A 21,327-nucleotide genomic window follows, 5' to 3' on the forward strand; every position below is an offset into this window, starting at 1 on the left:
ATGTGTAAACACATTTCCCCTAAAAACCAGTATTAAAAGAGAAACACAAAACGTAATCACCTGTGCAGATTTTCTATTTTTAAATTGCAACATTCACTTTTTCCAAGACACAAGAACATCAAGTCACAACGTCACCAACATCGACACACAAAAATACCTTTTAAATGCGTCAATTTCTTTTTTAATCATGCAACAAACAAACAAAAACAGTTGTGACGACCACTTGACGAATGGCGCTTTTCTACTATGGCGGTCTAGGCCTAAAGCAGTGTGTGTATCTATGTACAGGAAGGTACATCTTAAGCTACCATGCGACCAGAAGCTCCTTCTCAAATGTCAACAAGTTCATCCCCTCCATCTTAAACGCAAAGCTCTTTGCAAACTCCTCCTCAAGTTCGCACTATAGTCAATATTTACAGATAGTGAAGAAATACCCCCAACCTCCCATAACAACAGGTGACATCAAGAATCTGTGAATAGCTCAACATGTGCATCAGAAGCGATTGCCGTCACGAGATCAGCTTGTTTACTGATGTGTCTTTTTTGTGTGTGCAGCTTTAATAACTGAGTGCGTTCATGAACATAAGGTGACTACACTCAAGTGACTGCATTGAAGAAACAAGGCACAAATAGATTCCAAAACAGGTAGAACATTAACAGTTGACGGTAACAGCACATTGAGGAGTGACTTTTGGCTTTCTGCTTTGTTCCATTTGAAAGAAACACAAGTATAGACGCCCAGTCCGTACGACAGGTGTAGCGAGATTCCTTTCTTAATGCTTTTTCCCAGGTAGATTCACATGAGGGTCTGTCGATTGTCAATGCAGACATAATGGCACCTCCAATGTTCCAAATAAAGCCTTAAAAAAGTATGCCTTTCTTATTCCCACCTACTGCACTAGAGATCATTAGAGCAGAGCTAAAATTCGACAATTCCCCTTAATGTGGAAAATTTCAACATATAATGTCACTTTGCTCACCAATCAATATATGCCAGCCACAGCTTGAAGCCAACACAGGCAAAATAGAATGCCCCAAGGTGGCAGTATTTCCCATTTTCTTTTCTATTACAGGTCATAGTAGTGTACTTGGGTAGTTAACTTTTTCTTACATTAATTTTACATTCATCCTTTAATGCATTTACAATTGTGACAATATGAATCTGGACCACATGATTTCCATGATCTACTTGTTTTTGTTTATATTGTATGTCATGTATGCTGTTGGAGATTCCGCTCTATATACATAATCATTGAAAAGTATCTCCACTCATAATTGTGAGGCCGGGTGACATTATTGCACAATTATCTACCGGTGATGCATTCAGGAATGAATATATATGTGTATGTGTGTATGTGTGTGTGTGTATGTGTGTGTGTGTATATGTGTGTGTGTGTATGTGTGTGTGTGTGTATGTGTGTGTGTACATGTGTATATGTGTGTATATATATACACACACAAATATATAAAACAGGTGTTTTTGTTGTCCTTCTATGCATTGAATTGGTGCTAATTAAACTCCCAGTGAACATCCTGGTGTTCCTTGGCGTGGTGGGTGGGTTTTCTCCTATGAAATCCAGTATCTCATGAGATTATATATATATAAAACCAACAAATGATAATTGGAAAAGCAGCCCCAGTTTTGCATACATGCTTTTTCCTGCAAGTTCGAGTCCTTAAATGGGGGAAGACTGCTCTTGAAGGTGAGTTTATATTTAAAAAAAAAAAAAGAAGTGGAGGGCGGGTGGTGTGGTCAGCTATGTCTGCCCCCCAGCAATAGGTCCAAGTAGTGAAATCACAATGAAAGCATGCAAGGTCAAGTTCTATTCATGCTGCTATTTTCTCTCTCTCTTTTTTGAAGTTATTACAAATTAAGACATTTCTTTTTATAATGGTTTTAAGAAATTGCATTTAGTTTCCTTGACTTTGCGCCCTTCTTCACAGTAGGCCGTGGAGCAGTGCTTGAGGGCCGCTTGTCTGAGAGTAGGGGACTGCAGTTCACAGTTTGGTTTACAACAGCAGCATGTCAGAGGCTTTGCACACATTTTTTCCTCCTTTTCTTTTGGTTTTGTTGTGTGTATTCCTGCGTGTTTTTTTGGATGGAGCCATGTCCATATTTTTGTATTTGACTTTTTTTTTTCTTTTAGGCTCTACGTTCCACTGGCTGTTGCAGACACACTTCACTTCCCGCTGACACGATGGGGAGTCTGTTGCCCATGTGGTAGCTGATCAGATGACTCACGCTCTCGAACCGATGGTCTTTTGTACGAACCTGTAAGCACACAACATACAGTACGTTTAAAAGCATTCAATTCAATTCAATTCAATTCATTAAATGTCTTTGCAATTGCATCACACTGTCTGACAAGAAACCAAATCTGTTGGGTTGCGAAAATGCAACCTTTACATTCCACTATGGAAACGACTCCAAACCAGTCTATAATTCCTATAAATTTTCTTAGATTGCAACTGCTATAAAAGTTTTGTATCATTTTAAGTTTCAAAGTGCCATGTAAAATACGTGAAAATGCATGCATGAATTTTTTTTGAAACACTTCTTACTACACAAAGGAGGAATAAATCTATTGCTTGATAGGACTTAATATAGACGGAGTACATGGCTTTCTTTTCTTGTTGGTTTCTTCAGGCAGCATTTGAAAGTTTGGGATTTTTATTTTTAGGTATATCCTTCCTTGCCAATAGACATTGCGGGCATGCCTGGTAAGAAACTTGCAAGAAGATTTTTTTTATAACCTCCTGTAATGTCAATTGGCCAGTGATGGGGAAGGAAATACAAAAGGCCTGTCTGAATAATATCTAAAACCAAGTAATATAAAAAAAAACATTTATGGCCTCTATGGTTACATCCCACCTAGTCCCCTTTCGTATGAATGTATAAATGAAATGTGCAAAACTGAATGAAACTTTAAGCAAAATCACCACATCTCCCAATCTTATTCCAACAGGACTCACCACTCCCTCTGGGTCGACCAGGAGCAGGTGTTTGGCCTGACCACCCTGTTGTCCCGTGAGAACATACTGTCCTGGCGTTGTTCCCGACTCTCGCACCAGAAAATCTCCGTCACGGGTCAGCAGCCTCTCTGCCTCCCTGCGACTTAAGCTGCCATGGAACCAGGTCTCGCACTGTAGCTGCTCCACCAGAGGCGGCGCTGCTGTCATGGAGCCCCCAAGGGCATCATCAAAAGGCTCTTTACAAAATTTTACAAGAAGAACATGTATTAACACAATTTAGAATATTTAATCGATATTCTGGCCCTATTCAAAACAACCTATTTGAGAAGAGTGCCAAACACCAACATTTAATGGTGCCTTTAATGTAAAAAGCGTAGTGCAGGGAGCCAGCTACAGTGCATAAAATGCATCGTAATGGACAAAGACCCTGTAAAAACACACTTTTGAAAAAGAAGAAAAAAAAACCATCTAAAATCTAAACTAAGGTGCAATTTCTGAATGCATTAAAGAGGGAGCAGCATCCTAAAAGGAATTGGATTTGAATGTTGAGGTTCAACTGTATTGTCATGAGATAAGGCATTATTTATTCCTTGCCAGAGCAATTTCCCATTAACCTTTGACCATCATTCATCCACATTATGCTTTAGCCAAACCCATAATAACTCACTCATGTCAAACGCGTCTCTGTGAGCATTTCCATTGGCGGGAACCGGTGGGCGGGGCTTATCCACATTGACATAAGAGGGGTCATCAAACGACTCCCGCCCTCCTTCCTTGGCACCCACTAAAAGCAAGCACAAGATATGCAGTATGTCAGGCTATGCACATGTAATCTTTCAATCGACATTCTGCGCCCAGATAATGATTTCGGAACGTCGCATCTGTTGCCTCGAGTGCAAATAGAGCTCACCTGGCAGAGGCGGCAAGGGCTGCTTATGAATGTCGTTCTGGCCCGGCTGTCCATAAGGCTGAATAAACACACGTGCACATCACACACAAAAACATATCAGAAATGATTCATACACGAGGAAAATGTACTGTACACACAGCACGTTTGCCTTTGGCCAGTGACAAGGGTTCAACAATCAATCGTTATGTGCTGATATTATAAATGCGGAAGCATGACGATCTGTGTTTCATAGCCTACAGAAGCAACGTGTTAGATTAGATTTGAACTTTATTTCATCCCGTATTCGGGAAATTTCTTGGTTGCAGTAGCAAGACAGACACAAGACACACAAGACATTGTAGACCTAGGTAAAAAAAAAACTGTTGTATGTCTCACCAGTGTTGCTCCCGGACGTGGTCTCATGTCAACCAGACCACCGGGGGGAGGCTGTTTTCCCGGGAAGTTGTTATAATAAGGGACATCGGGCAGGAGAGCCGCCTCGTCGTCCTCTTCCTCCCATGCAGATCCGTCAAATGGAGCCATTCTGATATAAGAAGTGTCGAAAATTTACCCAAGACAACGTGGTCAGTTCAGTACTTTAAAAGCAATGGATTCATGTGTGTTGGGTACCTGTCATGAGGCGTGACGAGTTTGGGTGGGTTCTTTAAATACTGTTTGAAGCGCAGTTCAAAGGCCTGGCCGATAGTGCTGATGACTTCCTGGGCTAAACCCTCAGAGCATTCGAGAATATGACATGCTATAAGAGAGGCATAAGTAACGAAAGGTTTGCGTGAACTTAAAGAGGCACAAAAGTCATTTTCTAATATTATGGCATTAGGTAGGTCAACATGTGAGTGGCGTGTTATCGTTTTGTTTTTGTGGTCCAAATCTGTCTGCCATTGACAGCGATAGTTCCATTTGAAAACGAAACAAAGTAGTGTACAATAAAGCTGAGAAAAGACAGACAGAATGATAAATGTTTCTGCTTTTGCTCACCTCTCTGGTTGACTGGGTCTTTGGCCACATACGCTACGTACTCAGCTGTGTCCTGAGGGAGAAAGGGTGAGACGATTAGGGGAAGGCGAGGGGGAGAAAAAAATCAATACAGGAAGAGGAAGAAGTAGAGTGTAGATTTGTGACAGAAAAGCTGACAAGAAGAAAGACCAAGCTGTAGCTTTTTCTAGTCGTAACAAGACTCAGGAAAACATAACACAGAGCTGAAAGACAGATAAGGAGGAGTAATAATAAGATCACGCTTGGAAGACTAGGAGACCAAGGGGGTGGATTGAGTGGTAATCATTGGAATAGAATTTGACAGAACGAAGCAGGAAGGACGGCGAGGCAGGCTGGTGAGAGGACAATAGGAAAAAAAAAAAAGGCCAGAGAGATATGTGAGCTCAAAAAGGGCTCGGGTGACTCACTGGGTCTCCTCCAGATGCAAAGGAGATGGACTGCATGTGATGATTGGCGATTATCTGTAGAGGGGGGAAAAAGGGAAGAGGAGATGAAAACATGAATGACAAGAGAGAGGGGGGATGAGGAGACAATTGTGGAGTCGTTACTAGTCAAGTGCTTTGTTTTTCCATCCCGTGAGTGCCATGAACTGACGCAAAGATATTAGAGGCGAAGGGCAACGCGTGGGACATCTTTTCAACAGTTTGCAGTAAAAGTAGAGGATGGATCAATAACAGTATTAACACTTGACAATAATCTGCTCTCAGTGTTTGGCCATAGGCTATTTTTATGAAAGGCTGCCTGCTTGTGTTAAAAAGTACATGCTGCACTACTCTGTACTGTATGGGGAATACAGGAATTTATAGTAAGGATTGCAAAAATAGTAAGACACTGTTCATGGGAAATCATGAATGTGGAAATGGGGATGTACACAACGAAAGTGAAGGATAGTCTAATTGGGAAAAAGCATCTGACGGAATAATTGTGCTTATGCATGTAAGCATTGATAATTTAAAACAGACTTAAATGATTTATTATTCTTGTACCGTACTATTGATAGAAATGAACTCATTTTGGCCTGGGAAGAGAAAAAGTGGAGACTGGAGATTGATTTTTTTTGTACACACTACATTAAAAAGATTAAATAAATTACTTCTTTGTACAGATTTTTTTTCCGAATTATACGTTTACTTTCCTTCAAAATTCATGTCGATGGCATCTCTACAAGGGTCTCACTTCATTCATTTTAGTAATTTTAGTTCTTATTGCATATTATGGCAACCAAAAAGTAAAAAAAGTTACCTAAAACAACGCAGGTCAGGTTTGAAACAAATTCAGTTTTACACACAGAGTCTTAGAGCGGGCAAGTTCGCCAGCGTATCATCCCTTACATCATCATTCTCCCCCCTGCAATTTTGATGTTAAACGTTGCCATTGAGCTATAATTTACATTCTATTTCTCAAGTTACGCAAACCCTGATCATTATTTGCACTTGCAACACCCACTGAAATTGGAGGCTGGAGTGAAAGGCTCTGCATGTCAACTCTTGTATGATTTTTAGAACAATAGCCAAATGCCTTTTCCTGTTTTGAGTATGGCTGGTTAAATATTGGTTTACAGCCTTGTGTGAAAGTGTGGCCATTGCCAAAAACAGACTCTTTCCCACCTGCTTGCAGTCAGATGCCAGCAGGTTGAGGCTGCTGGTAGAGATGGTAAGGCTGATTGTCATGCCAGCAAACTGCAGGTTGCTCTTGCCCAGAATAGACGTGAGGCAGCGTGAGGGAGGCTGCAAAGGAGAGGAAACAGAATAAAAACAAATTTGGTTCAGCATAGGGGGAGAGGACTGTTATTAAACAGCTTCTTGTTTTGTAGTTTAGTGTGAAGTGCTACCAGTTTGATACAAATAAAAAAATGCTTAAACGAGATATAATGTAATTATTAACAATGAACTTCGGGATTTCTCACAAGGATGATAAATCATTGACCAAGGTAGAAAATAGCAATTTACATTCACACATTCCACTTCAAAAAAAAATGCTATCACAATGTGCAATATCTTAGAATGTGCAATATTTTAGAATATAATATTTAAATTACTTATCCATGTTTTATTGAAACACGCACTTTGTGGAGTAGCACCACTAATTTCGTTATACGCAGCTGTTGTATAATGACAATAAAGGCTTTTGACTTGACTTTGACAAAATTGCTAAACTATATTTTCAACATGGACATGGGCAACTCGTATGATCCCTTACGGGTATACTGGTGCCCACCGACACCATGTTGGCGATCTCTGGTTTCGATCTATGAATAAAATGACTTTATATAAGGGTTCCAGCATGTATATATGTGTGCTAGGAACGTGCGGGTGCATGAGTGGAAGTGCTTGTGGCTGGGGTAGGGCATGTGGGAGAACAGCTGCAATTGTGAAAGCGATCCTGCCTGCTCTGCAAAGCCAACTGTGGCCCAAAAGGAGCAGACAGGACAATCCACAAAGGCCGGGCCAACAACATCCGACAAGAACATACACGCACATACGGTACGCATGGAGAACAGAAGATCTATTGTACCACGTTGCTGAAATGAATTTTGGGATACGACTCACCTGCCTTGCTAGAATAACCAGAGATAACAGTAATTGGAAAAGATTGGGAAAGATCGTTTACTTGGTGTATGTTATGCTTCACTACAGGCATGGCATTCTTTGGTGAAACAGTGCCATGGCAAGGGGCCAGCGAACATAGCCACCTGTCTTTTTATTCATTTTACAAGAAGACAGAGCTACAGATTGGCTGTTGGCAGTGAGCTCGAGTCCTTCCGACAATGGCTCCATAAAATGGTATACCTCCGGAGAGGGATAGCTCATCATCTTTTAAATTATACTTCATTAAGAGAAAGTATTTTACAAATTTTGCATGTAACTGTTGCTAAAAACTGAAAATAGAAGTGCTACTCCAGTAGCAACTCTCCCGTCAACTCTTCTGTCCACGTATTATAATAATAGTACAGCACAGCTATAATTTTCTTCTTCCTCGGCAATTGCGCCATGTTATTTGCGGTTCAAAAAAAATAAAATCAATACTAATAATGATGTTCAGTAAATCGTGCATCCGAACATAGCGGAAATAAGACGTTGAGACCCACGGTTCTCCTATCGTAGCGCACTGGTAGATGTGTGGTGAGCAGTCGCTTGGGATTGTTTAGTCGTTTCACAAAAAATGTGTGCAAAGACACTGAAATATTACTCAAAAACATTGCACATAATCACAGTTTCATGATGGTGATAAAGGCCTCAAGAGGATGGGTGTGTTTTGGGTATTAATTTGTGCTTAACTAGCGTAACATTAATAAATGTTTTGCGATGTGTCAGAAAAAAAAAACACGGTAAATTTAATCAGTAAGTCTAACCAGGAAGTCACATTGTGATAAACTCCTTCGCGGAAAGGGAGCATAACTGATAATTGTCTGCGAGTATACACAACTATCCACAGGAGTGTACAATCAACCTAAATCCAGAGCCAAGTGTGGAGCACAAGAGTCTGCAAGTAAATATTCAAATGACCACAGAGTGGACAATCAAACTAAATCTAGCTCCTACCCAGAAAATCCCGTAACCACTGCTGTCCACTTAAGCCATATAAATAAATAATGCGCTGAAAGGGAGTGTTCACAAAGACAATGTGCACGTTGTATACCTTTCTTCTTCGCTGGGCTCCTTTGGCTCCAGGCACTGCCTCACACACCACTGAGATGGCCTCCCTGAAAGATTTAAAACATGCATCATGGTATGGCATAACATTATAGCGCTGACACCTTCCTGGCCTCGTTAGTTGGGTATCAAAGGATTGAACGGATTGCGCTGGCAGGGTGTTCTGACTCCGTGACACAGACACAAACATTGCAAAGGAAACCAGAAGGAAACCACTGGAATGCCACAACATTCAAATTTAAGGGCAGTCAAGAAATAGGCAGACATGCAAACACACACCATGTAAATAGAGAAGTCAGAGTCTAAAGCAGAAAAAAAGGCAGACAAACAAGCAAAGACAGATATACTGTACTGTCTAGTGACATTTTAAGCATATAACTAGACAGGGGGGGAATGGAACACATAATAAAAAAGGCAAACAGTGTAAGCACTCACCTGGTGACCTGAGTTCTGGTGTTAAAGTCCAGCGCTCGCATGGATTGCAGCACCTCCACACAACCCATATACTGCACAGGAAATAGGAAGTAAATGACAAGATGAGTAACGGAAGAAGGAAACAATGTTTTCCTGTTGTCTTAACCATTGAGCGGGAAAGTAAATAAATATAGAAACAAAGATGTTTTGTTAGTTACACCCACAATACTCTTCTGATGTCACTTCTAAAGTGATAAACAAACACGGTAAAAATAATTTGTTAAATGACAGTTAACAGTTTGGTCACTGTATTGTTCAATGATGTACTTAAGCAGTTTCCAACCGGTTGGCTGACTTAAGAGAAAGTATGACATCTGTAGGAAGTTAAAAAACTTAAACGCAAAACTCTGCCATAGTATGGCACAACCCCTACAGGATTGAAAAATTATTTTACTGAGAAAAAACAAGATCATAGCCTTCTGCTGTTAAAACACTATTAGATGACTTACAATGATTTTGTATTATTGCCATATCAAATGATGCAGCCAAATAAATCTAAATCTGAAAATTTGTATTCAGAAGAAATAACGGGATCTTTAATCACCTATAACAGCAATATATAATATAATGGAAGGAAAATGTAATATGTATTCTTTCACTAGAGCAGGGACGGCTCTACTCAACTGCAGGTGAACTTGACCGGTATATAGTTAAACGGCTGCTAATGCCTTCAATAAGAATGTGTCCAATCTATTGGCTGCTATGTATCAACACATGAAAAACAAAAAAGGTGTTCACTGTCTATTGGTGACAATGACATTTACATACCCGTACAGAATAGGATACACCGGTGGTGCTGACCACGTTGTCGGAGTGCAGCCATCCACGGGTGGGCTTGTTGACAAAGGAGCCATGCCGCGTCCACTCATCCCCACCGAGTTGGGCACCTTCTACTCGTGCCCTCCTGGACGCCCCACCCAGCCGGTTCATGTCCTGTAGGGGTGGTCGAGGAGGGGGAGAAGGAGCGGTTAAAGGGGGGAGCGGATGATGCAGCGGAGGGGAGGAGCTCGAGCTGCTCCCGTCGTCCATGGGGGACTCGGCAGGAGTACGAGTCTGTGGCGGCCTGCTGGAGGCTTTTAGTCCTGGAAGTAGAGTGGCAGAGACGCCTAGGCGCAAAGATCCCATCCTTGGGAAGAAGGAGCAGAGGGTCGTGGGGCTGTTCTCGGGGGCTCGGGGAGAAGAAGGGGGCAATATGGGGGTGAGAGAAGAGGAGGACAGGGAGGAAGGTAAGCCAGGAGAAGGAGTAAGAGGGGTGGCAGGACTGGAAGGGGGGAAAGAGGATGGATTGGAGTTGGTCTCGTCAGTCGAGCTGAGCGATTCACTTCGAAAGTGTGTGTACTTTGCTTTAGGGACCAGCTCCATAGTGGTTATGCTGTATCAGTTTTTATGTCCACACAAGTCCACACAGGCTGTAGTGATTTGTATCAAGGTCTCTTTGTTTCTGCATTCAGAGTTTGTCTTTTAAGGACATGCAGCCAATCTCTCTCAGAGTAAGAGTGGCATCCACCTGTCCGGTTTTCAGTTCTCCAGTCTTTAGCGGGCAGCCCAAGGTGGACCGCTTTAAAAATGGCTTCATTCACGATGCAATGAGAGTTAAAAACGTCTTTTACGCAAACAGGGGCATTCCAGATAACGGCGGTGTACAGATGTAGACGGTTTCTTTGGAGTGTCTCAACTTGCGTCATGTTGACGTCAGTTGTCGTCTCAAATCAGAGTTCATTGTGTAATCAGCATATGAGGGGGAAAATACATCTTGACTTAATACAATACATGTGAAGATTTTGGCCAAGCAAAAGGCCTCTCAGTCCAGCTGTCAGCAGCACTGAATCAACAACACAAGTGATTGTTTTTCAACAACCCTTGCATACGTCTGCTCCGAGGAAGGAGTTTACTGGTGGACGAGATGGAGTGAGAGCAAGAGACAACTCCCTGGGCAGCTCTGTCCGGCAAGACACAGGCCCATAAAAACCCTATTAGCAAGCCAGCAATGGAATCACAAGGGTGCCGTGCGCTCTAACAAGGCAACGATACATACACTGCTTCACTTGGTCAATATAACACACAGGGGCGACCTTTATCGACTAAGGGAGAGAAATCAAGCTCACAAATATATGGCTAGTGTCCAGTTCCACGTAAAAGCACACTCGTTATTAAAGCCGGGTAAAATCTCTTAGTCCCTCTCCCTCTTCCTCCAAACGATATGGTGTCCACCCTCACTGGCCCTAGCTGACTCGCTCCCCGTGTTGTCTTCCTCCCTCTTCTTCCAGATCACTTCTGGCATTGGCCCCTTCCCTTTCTCGGCACTACTATCTCTCTTTTCCCTCTCTCCCCTCTTCTCCTGGAAGTCCTCTCTCTTCCTCCACACAATGTACTCTGCCAGCCTCTGCCTTTCCAGCGCCTCCGCCCTCTCTCGCGCCACCACTTCCTCTCTCCTCTTCCAGATGATCTCCCCCTCACCCCCTCCCGCGGCTGCTTGCCCGTTCTCCAGTCTGTCCCGTTTAACAGTGCCTCTTGTCTGGAAAGTGTTAACCCCGAGCTCACTTGCCTCCCTCGCCTAGAAAGAAGGGATGACTAGAGTCTAGACATCTTCACCTACTTAGACACCAGAAGAAGAAATAAGAACATATAAAGTGTTAAGACAGGGCTAGTATAGGTAGGCCCTAAGTTCCTGAATATGGCTAAAATAAGTGAGGCCGTCGTGGTTTGAAATTGGTCACCTCAAAAGCACCATTAGAAATGTGAAAAGTTACTCCTGACATACACACTGCAGTAGCACAGTGGTAATGTAACAATAGAAGATGTGAGTCATTGCCTAATGAAGGCCAGCGGCTTTGTTGATATAGTAATGAGACCTGACTTGAAATACACAATTAAACTGTCACTCTGCTGACCCCTTCTATGCATAACTGCCCTGAACTTTGTACATCGAGCAAGATGCCCCTACAGTAGTCAGTTACCTGAGAAAAGACCAGTGATGTTTTTATTTATTTGTATATAAAGCTTTTCAAGCTATAGACTACTGTGCAGATGTAGCGTATCACCTCATATTCTGCATAGTCCTACCTTAAAAGGTAAACAACAGTCTGGTAACATTAACAGTTTCCAACAAGCCAAAGTTCCACAAAGAAAAACAGTCGAAGTCTCCACCTCAGCGTGGGTCAGGAACTAGTCATAGTCACGAGATCTTAACCTTTACTCCCTCCAGGGAGATAAGCACACATCTTATTTAGGTAACACCTGAAACTGCAAACTATTGGTGAACATTCCACGCAACAGCTTGCAGTAGGTGTGAAGCCTAACAGTTACCCACAATCAGTCTAGCACCACAGAGATGTTGTCTAACCAAGACCGCTAGACATCTACACGGCAATAGATTAGAAGCACCAACGCTCACACTTGAGCAGTGTGAGACAGTAATTCTAAAAGAAGTGTTGATGGAAAGACTGCTTAGCTTTAGGATCATCAAGGGCAAATCTGTCAGCCGATTATGATGAGCCACAAATACAAATGCTCTTTAAAAGAGAAGAAATGATTCAATCTGTAGCTAGTCCCAATTCATAGTTAATCCTTATGTTGAAAAAAAAGATGCTCGAGCAGGGAAGGCCTGGTCATTACTTCAGGGGTGATGACTCGGTATACATGATCCGTAATCCTGAGTCATTTGCATTTGGGTAATAGAAGAAAATTTCCATTATCAACTCTTTTAATCAATACAATGTTTCCTTATATAGTGCTAAAGTGCTGAAAAAGTTGATCATTACACTGGAAATGTTCAATAAATGCATGGGGGCAGGTGAGATGAGGTGAGGTGACTTCAGAGGAGGTAACTAACTCACTCTCCACAAAGGGAAATCCTGAGTCATCTGCACGACAGTAGGAGAAACTGCTGCATACATTACAATCATTGATAATTACCCTTGACAAGGCCAGGCAATCATGCCCAGCCAAATGTTCGAGTGGAACAACTTTGCTAATTTATTTCATCCCACTGCTTCCCCAAATAGAATATCAGATTGGCTGATGGCGATTTGCGTTCGCTGCAGTTGATTAAGGTGAGATCAGGACACAGAAAGCGATGGAGCCTCGCCATAGGGTGAACACACAGAATGGGGAGGGTTAGACAGGTGACCTGAAACAACCCTGATTCTCTCAGACTGGTAGCTCAGTATAAAAAAGCACCGCTTAGAGCGTGGAAACAAAAGGCAGTGACATTTTCTAAAAAGTGTACATGACCAAAAATTTAAATATACGGCATTATCTTAACTGTTAGAATAGAAAGACAGAATAAAGAAGCACCAATTTAAAACAAGTACTAATACAAACCAAAACTTTACATTTTGTTCCGTTTGCAGCTGCAGCCTATTGCCATGGCAACAGACGATTAAAAGAGATGCCTGTTGAGGAGGCTTGACGATTAAGTCTTGACAACGGTGAAAAAGTGTTGGCAGACAAACAGCTCAGCCGCATCACATGACGGCAGCTAATAGTACAGTTGAAAACTCCACATTGTGACTTCTTTATCTCACTGACAAGGACGACTAAACTCCCCTGAAAGATCAATAGCTTTCAGGAAATGATCATAGTTAGAGCGTCGTCGCGCCAGACAAAACAGCCAATCAATGTTGACATGCCATGATGGCGGCATGCGACTAGCTCCAACTAGGGCAAGTCTGGCATGTACGAGTAAAACAATTCAAGGGCAAGCACAGAGAACAAGTCTGCTATTTAGAAAACTTTCATAAAAACAACCTGAATATTCAAAGAGAAAGATTGCAATCAACAAGACACTCATAGACTAGAACAATAAAAAGTCAATATGAAAAAGTAGTACTTGTGAGTGGAATGACTTCTTTTCTGTACAGTTATTTGGTTTAGAAAGCGAAATGACTATATTCACATGAAGTCAATGTGAGCCATCCTGTCCTTCTGCTCTCCTCCCGTCCACTCCCTCAAAAAAGGTCTTCGGCGAACTCCTCTTTTGCGGGATTAATTCACAAAGTCACTGTTGGCTGCGCATCTCCATCTTTCCTTCCGCACTCCTCTGTGTAAGACTATCCTCTCCTCATCTGCGCTCTTCTCTCGCCTCCTCTCCCTCATTCACTCACTCACTTTGGGCAGATGGCGGAATGGCAGAGCTGCCAGGGCGGACAATGGCACTACTTCATTGTGCTCCCCTTCTCCCCCTCCAATTCCACTCCGTCTGTGCAACCCCTCCCCTCCGTCTGTGCGGGTGACGCTGCTTCCTATTCTCGCGCTCACATCTCTTAGCATCACTCCCTCTCTCTTTTCTCCTTCTATAACACAAACATACAGAACCCCTCCTCTCCTCTCATCCTGTTTCCTCCCACCACCACCCTGTTCTGCAACCTCAGTGTGCCTGTGTACATGTATATGCACAGCAGGACCCTCGCGCTGAACATGAGCTCTCCGTGGGGAGATGGAGATGTGGAATAAGTGAGGAAACAAGGGCTGGGGGATGACTTCCAAAGCTCCTCCTTCATTCAGGTTTAGTAATGCGAGAAGCTGAGGGTGAAAGAAAAAACTGAGACAGGACGGCAACTGTTCACCCTCCGCAATGTATAAGGTAGCGACCCAGTGGGTTAGCACTTTTTCTTCAGGAGCGCAGCAGCAGATCTGGCCATTCAGGCGTGAGAAGGCAGTGTTGTGAAAAGCAGAGGAAGTCACCCGGAGAGATTCGGAGGAGTCCTCATATGACACTAGGGGCATTGCAGTACCACTACTCCACCGATGTGGTGTCTAGCTACTGGATATACTATACGAGGTGTGTCAGAAAAGTTCCAGAACTGCGGTCACAAAATTGACATTTCAATCCAAATTACCACCTTTGAGTCGTACTTAAGCTTTAAATTGAGCCAGATGATAACATTGCACATCTCTAAAGAAATCCTGCCGCATTTACGTTAAGTACTGATCTTGGTCAGAAATTATTCTTTAATAGTTGACAAATTGCCCATTTTTTTGCAATCAGATTTAGTTGTCCACTCTCAAAGTTGCCTGGGAGGGGCCCTGTCACCTCTAAGGCCCATTTGAGGATAAGCAGATCAGAAAATGAATGAATGAATGAATAAACTTCATACTTTTCACCTTTCCAAGAAATTTCTATACAGGATGCATTCTGAAAAGTTTGATATTGAATCCTATGTTAGTATACGGAACATATGAGTAGCAGTTTGGATTTTAACAATATATTTATTTCCAATAGTTCTGGAAATTTCAGAATACGCCCCATAGTATATTAAGTCTCCAAATGATCACAGAGTGGTATGATTGATGGTGTGTACACTGATTGAGGAAGGAAGACCCCGGTCCAAGTGCAACCACTCCCCACCAGATCTGTTATCTATTAAACACATGACACACAGTGGCAAGGGTTGACAAAAGTCAACACTGTGATATATCATACATACATGTGGAGTAGGAGGACAGTGTTTAATGAATGTAAATGTGTGATATTCACCTGCTAGGAAAGTCATTTCATTTCTATTAGAAATGTCAGTATTAAAAGGTTAGATATGGATAGCGTTTTTGATTTCAGACTAATAAATTAGATTTCGCCACAATAAGATAATAAAATGAATTATAACTACTTATAAATTATCATATTCTTATTTTAATTGTGGTTGGACTGGTGAGATCTACAAGGGTAATCAGTTTCTTTCGCCTCCATCAAGAAGTTCATCTATTAGATTTATTTCTCATCTTAGAATTGATTAATGACAAGAAGGATGAGGTAAAATGCTCACTCATTTAAAAGATTACCACTCAGTGGCGCTGTGATTGTGTGAGAATGGCACATCTGTGACCCTGACAAGGACAAGTGGAATTGAAAATGAATTAATATTATCAAAAGGGGTTAACACGTTATTCCTCAGAATATTCCAAATTGGTGTGATTCTAATTTATCAATCAGTATTTTACACTGTGACACCCAATAGTATACATATAAAGTTGATGTTTTTTGTTGAATTTTCAAATGACAACCATTTATGCCACTGCATGTCTTTGTGCTTATGATTGAGTCGGTCTTACCACATATTCCATTGGCTCCCTGTGTGTCTGTCACCCTAAAAACACCAAAGGTCACATAAGCAGAAGACAGAAACAGACAACTTGCCGAGCCGTTCAAAGCGCGTGCGCCGATACGGCCGTTACTGCCCCACGTGCGGCTTCTCCACTCCCAGCATGCATTGCTCGCCGGAGGAACAGCAGAGAGGGCTGCGATGGAAAGCAGATCGTGCACAGTGGCGCGATGTTAAGTGGCAAAGTGCAACACACAGTGGGAGAGAATAACATAGTGAGAAGAAGCCAAAGAAAGAGGCAGAGGCAATAACCCAGTGAGCGTGTCGGGACAGGAGCTTTGGAATGACGGAAATCAACAGAAATGAGTGCATGTGTAGGATGTTTGGGTTTCAGCATGCCCGACGACACTGTATCTGAGCGCGCAGGGGATGGCCAGCTGCAGAAAGTCAGCATGAGGTCAAACACCTGGACGGAGCATCAACTTTCATGTGTATACAGCTGCTATACAGTCGTATGTGCAAAGATCTGAGTGAAACGTAAACTTAATCAGAAAGACTGATAGTTGTTAGAATGTTGTGTTTTTGTTATTAAAAAGAGGGTAAATAACGGTCTGAAATGAAGCTTTTTTTGAGTGAGTCAAGTTGGGGTGGACACATCCATATGTCTTCACAACTTGGCACTGAACGTCTCCAACGTCTTTTTTTAACCCTACATGTTAGTCTTTAAAGAGTCATTTTACTTGGAACACTTTTGATTTGATTTTAGTAAAATTGTAGTCAGTAAAGATTAGATTAGGCCAGCTTCAGCAAGAGTCTGTCTCAGCACACACTGCAAACATGTGAGCTGGCTATTTTGGGTTTGCCCCCCCACCACACCCCTACTTCTCTATCTCTTTCCATCATTCCCTTCCTGCCTCACTCCTCTTACACCGTCTCCTTTATTGCAACCACTTTATGCTTCCCTAAAAAGCGGAAGTCCCAGACCAATATAAAGTCACATTATTGATTAGAAATGAGATGGTATCTGATTGACTCCATTTAAAAATCGGCAACTTCCTCTAATAGAAGGAGAAGTGGTAAAAAAAAACAAATAAAAAAAACACCAAAACTGCCCTAAAGCTATTCTAAGCGTATAATAAACACTGCTTAAACAGCGTGCAATCACAAAATGGGCAGTTTTTTCTTGCATTGTAAACCCATTGCTGTAAAAATAATGCTGCTTTGAATTGATAACACTGACTTGCTTAAAAATGCTACAGCATAATAGTTTCATGATTGCAACAGATAATATATATATATATATATATATATACACATACATATATACATACACACACACACACACATATATATACACACACACATATACATATATATATACACATATACACACACACACATATATATATATATATATATATATATATATATATATATATATATATATATATATATATATATATATATATATATATATATATATATAACTTCCTATTGGCTGTGTTGAACTTCAGATGCTCCAATGTCCATCCAATTAAAAAAAAAACTACAAAATTGACAGCCAGTTGACGACTGAGCGACACTGGGGGAAATGCAGCTGTGGCCCAATTGTGTTGAGGTAAGAGAAGGACAACCGTCAGCGCCGACCTTGAAAACTTACTTGCATTCTGTCACTACAACACACCCACGCTGACAAACAAATACACACATGCACAAAAACGCACACAGATATCAAATTGTATTATATCCTGCTGATGTGTTCTCAGGTTTATGGCAAATAAGTAAGTCGCCGCTATGTTTGACTGATAGCATCAGGCTCACACTCGCAACTTGCACACACCTGCCAAAAAAAAGAGCAGAAACTATCTCAAATGTCACACTATCCCATCAGTCTGGACCAAAACCTTCACAGTTTGATTGATGCCAAATTGGACAGATCCAATTTTAATCAAGTGGATTTTTGGATTGAGCCTGTTTCTGTGTTAGAGTGCCCTGAGATTGCTGTCTGTCTATTGCTTTGGCCCAATAAATCTTGTTTGTCAAAAATCATGACATGTCTGAGTTTCCCATTTTTTGGATCAGTCGTCATACATTACATTTCATCAGTGTCGATAGCTTGACCAAATATAATATCACGTCAGCCAGGACTGTGGCTGTCAGTGTGACCCTGATAAGAGCCCCCGCCCGGCCTGCTGCCTTCAGTGGTCTCAATCATTCCATCCTTCAGTCTTTTTCAATTATAATCTGTCATTCCCATATTTGTAGTAAATTTAGCTGGGGATACACACAATGAAAACAATGAACCATAACAAGTTGACGGTTTAATTGTGTACGAATTTGGATTGACTTGCAGTGAGTGAGTCTACACTGTAAAAGCACGCAAAGAACATACAAAATTCTTAGGAGAGCCTGAACCAAGATTTAAACCTAGGACTTCTCAACTGTGAGGCCGAAGTACTAAATACTAAAACACTGGGCTGCCAATTCTTCATTCCCATTTGAAAAAGGGGAAAAAAACAACAACAAAAACATTCTCATTCTTTAGTGATGCCTTTAACAACACTGCAAACTACACTGGACAAGTACTAACCTAATAGTGTCAATCAAACCGAAACAAAGTATGATTCTAAATCGCAGTTTGGATTTAGACATGCAATGCAACTACTAAATTCCTATTTTTAGAGGTGCATTATTAACTCAAACCAGGATATGCCATTTCATTTCAATTATAAATAGTATTTCTGTAAATTTAATAAGATTAAAATTCTTTAACCTCCTAATGGTAAAAATAATGTTATCTTTTTCCAAATTGGATTTCCTACTAAGGATAATCTTGTGCTAAAAAGACTATAAACAAGCACAATCAATTTACCATTTGCTTAAGAGTTGGAGTTTCATATTTATTTATGGGCGAAGAAGGAATAACTTTAAATACATTTGAATGTAATCTCCTAACGTCAGAATTAAAGGAAATTATGATTTTGGCTGTGAGTCCGAGGCCTACTAATTACATTACAACCTTTTGACCAGGAGCATTTTCACTGTTTCATGTCTAAGTTACATCTAAATGTGCATGTGACCTTTATTGACTTTTGCCATAAAAGATCCTTTAACTTTAACAATCAGTTCTGCAAACAGATTTGAAATTGGTGGATGCGTGACGCAACACTATTATGAAAGTACTAACTGCCCACTTTGTGATTCTTACATAGCATCTCCTCAATGGCTATGTGAGGTCTTCATATTAAAACTTACCCACCAACTCACTCACGGCCAAGTGGAGCAAGGAGTTTAAATAAAATATAAATCAGATTCTATCCAGTCATCCACATTTTAAGGGGAAGCTTGGTGTTTGCAGAGGAAAGCAAAAAGTAAAATAGGTTGAAAAATGACATTCCTGGCATTTGCAGTACAAATTGTCTTGCAAACCATATTGAATGACATCAATGGTTATAAAAGTTTTAATTATGCAAGTTGATATTAAAGGCCGAGTTGTAATGTGTATGTTTTATTGAAACTGCAATGCACACGACAGAAATGACCTGAATCCATGAGAATATTCAATCAATACCATTATTGAAAAAGTATACCATTACAGTATGTTAGGTCTTCACAAAAGATCCCTTTTCCATATGATCTGTCAGATTTTCCCCATATTAAAAAAAAAGATTTTATAAATGAATAATAGTCATCTGATTCACATCATATAGATAGTCTGGAAAGTTTCTCCAACTCCATTACGTTTTATTTTAATGTAATAGAGGGAAAACAGGCCACTCAGTTGCATGTCATTGTCTTCTAGTTAAACCTGAGTGGCCCATAGTAACTGACAGAATTTTTGTGCTTGCAAAGTGAGACTTCAACCCCAAGTGGAAACTATGTTGACAGCCCATAAGTGAAACATTTCGCTCGTCCGAGTCACTTTGACGACACAACACACGGAGCGACACTAAGTCGCGCGTGCGGACATGTAACAACGATCGCGGTGCATTGCGAGTCCAGAAAGAACGTAAAAAAATGGTTAACTTTTGGACTCACCAGCTTTCTTCCTCCCTTTGCCTCGTCCTGCTTTTGGGAACCTCCGCACACTCAATTCCGATTTCATGAAACGGGACAAGGAGGTGAAAGGTCGTGACGGACAACTTTGCATGAAGTTTATAAGACTTTTTTTTTTTGGCTTGTACGAGTTCTTCTTTCCTCTCCCTTTCCTGCCCCCGCCCCTCCCCCTTTGCCCCCGCCCCCCTCCTCGGTCACGACTTCCGCGAACAAGAGGATGACGTCATCGCGCGACAGGACGACGTGTCCGCGTGCGTAACGCGCACCTGGCCGAGAAGCGCACAAGTTGCGTAAAAGCAGAAATCCCATTGCGCAAAAATTCTACGAAGATTACACGAAAATGCAAACAGAGTTGAACAACGCGGGTATAAAAAAACATCAAACGGAAAGTTCCATTTCCTTGAGGCCGATGGTGCATCACCACATCTGCTTATCACGATTCACCATCTTGATTCTCCAAGTTGACATTTTTATCACTTTCAATACCCTGACCATTAACCACATTCAACTTTTCAACCCGAATCACAGCCCGTAAAGGCGATTACTTCAAAATATAAATTTGTGTAATTTATCTTTTAGATCTTCAATTAATTTTATAGGCCGAGGGACTGTTTTTGATCATTAAAAACAAAAAGCCCTGTTATTGGCTAGCCACCGATTCAGGTTGTCCCCCGAAGTTAGCTGGGATCACCTCGAGCACCCCCCGCGACCCATGTGAGGATAAGTGGTTCAGAAAATGAATGGATGGATGGAAAAAATACAAACAGGTTTAAAAAAAATGACCCCATAGTCTACATACGCGGACATTACATTTTGGGTCATGTATGGTCACAAATGTCCACTAAATGTTTATACTATACTAGTGTGTTTTGTGTCCAAAATGTGATAGACCGTTGCCTCTGAGCAGTATACCTCGATTTTAGACTTACAAAATTGCGCCATCCACAGGCGAGGCAAATAACTCCAGACATGAAAACTCATAAAACAGTTTGGCACGTGCAGTAGCGCCCTTGACCAATAGAGGCGCTCGAGTTTACTCTTAGGGTATAATATGACCGTTTCCTTGGAAGTCACGGCATGTTTGTCCTCTCCGGTGAAATCAGTCCACAATAAAACCTGGGGAAAAATGCGATTATGTCGTGACTTATTTTTGAAAGTACTTTCACATTTACCACATTTACATTATAACAGATGACGGGACACTCGTTCTGTTTACTTCCGTATCTTA

The 21,327-nt window shown here is 41.4% G+C and overlaps 1 protein-coding gene across 3 annotated transcripts; it reads right to left on the minus strand.

The window, feature by feature from the left end:
• Nucleotides 1-56: 56 nt before the first annotated feature.
• Nucleotides 57-20,231, minus strand: shc1 (SHC (Src homology 2 domain containing) transforming protein 1). 3 transcript variants are annotated; one of them, XM_077598113.1, is made up of 14 exons: nt 20,082-20,211; nt 16,054-16,088; nt 9,772-9,936; nt 8,965-9,035; nt 8,516-8,579; nt 6,484-6,603; nt 5,284-5,337; nt 4,859-4,910; nt 4,493-4,619; nt 4,259-4,406; nt 3,884-3,941; nt 3,641-3,757; nt 2,974-3,209; nt 57-2,272 (listed from the first exon to the last, which is right to left on the minus strand). In XM_077598113.1, the coding sequence occupies exons 2-14, from the start codon at nt 16,063-16,065 to the stop codon at nt 2,144-2,146; spliced, it is 1,353 nt and encodes a 450-aa protein (XP_077454239.1). In that variant the 5' UTR covers nt 16,066-16,088; nt 20,082-20,211; the 3' UTR covers nt 57-2,143. The 3 variants fall into 3 exon arrangements, with proteins under 3 accessions (XP_077454239.1, XP_077454240.1, XP_077454238.1); XM_077598114.1 differs by lacking the exon at nt 16,054-16,088 and having other exon boundaries at nt 20,082-20,231; XM_077598112.1 differs by lacking the exons at nt 16,054-16,088; nt 20,082-20,211 and having other exon boundaries at nt 9,772-14,910.
• Between the last annotated feature and the right edge of the window lie 1,096 nt (nt 20,232-21,327).

This window comes from Stigmatopora argus, chromosome 4 (genome assembly GCF_051989625.1).
Source record: "Stigmatopora argus isolate UIUO_Sarg chromosome 4, RoL_Sarg_1.0, whole genome shotgun sequence".
In the NCBI taxonomy this organism is placed as follows: domain Eukaryota; kingdom Metazoa; phylum Chordata; class Actinopteri; order Syngnathiformes; family Syngnathidae; genus Stigmatopora; species Stigmatopora argus.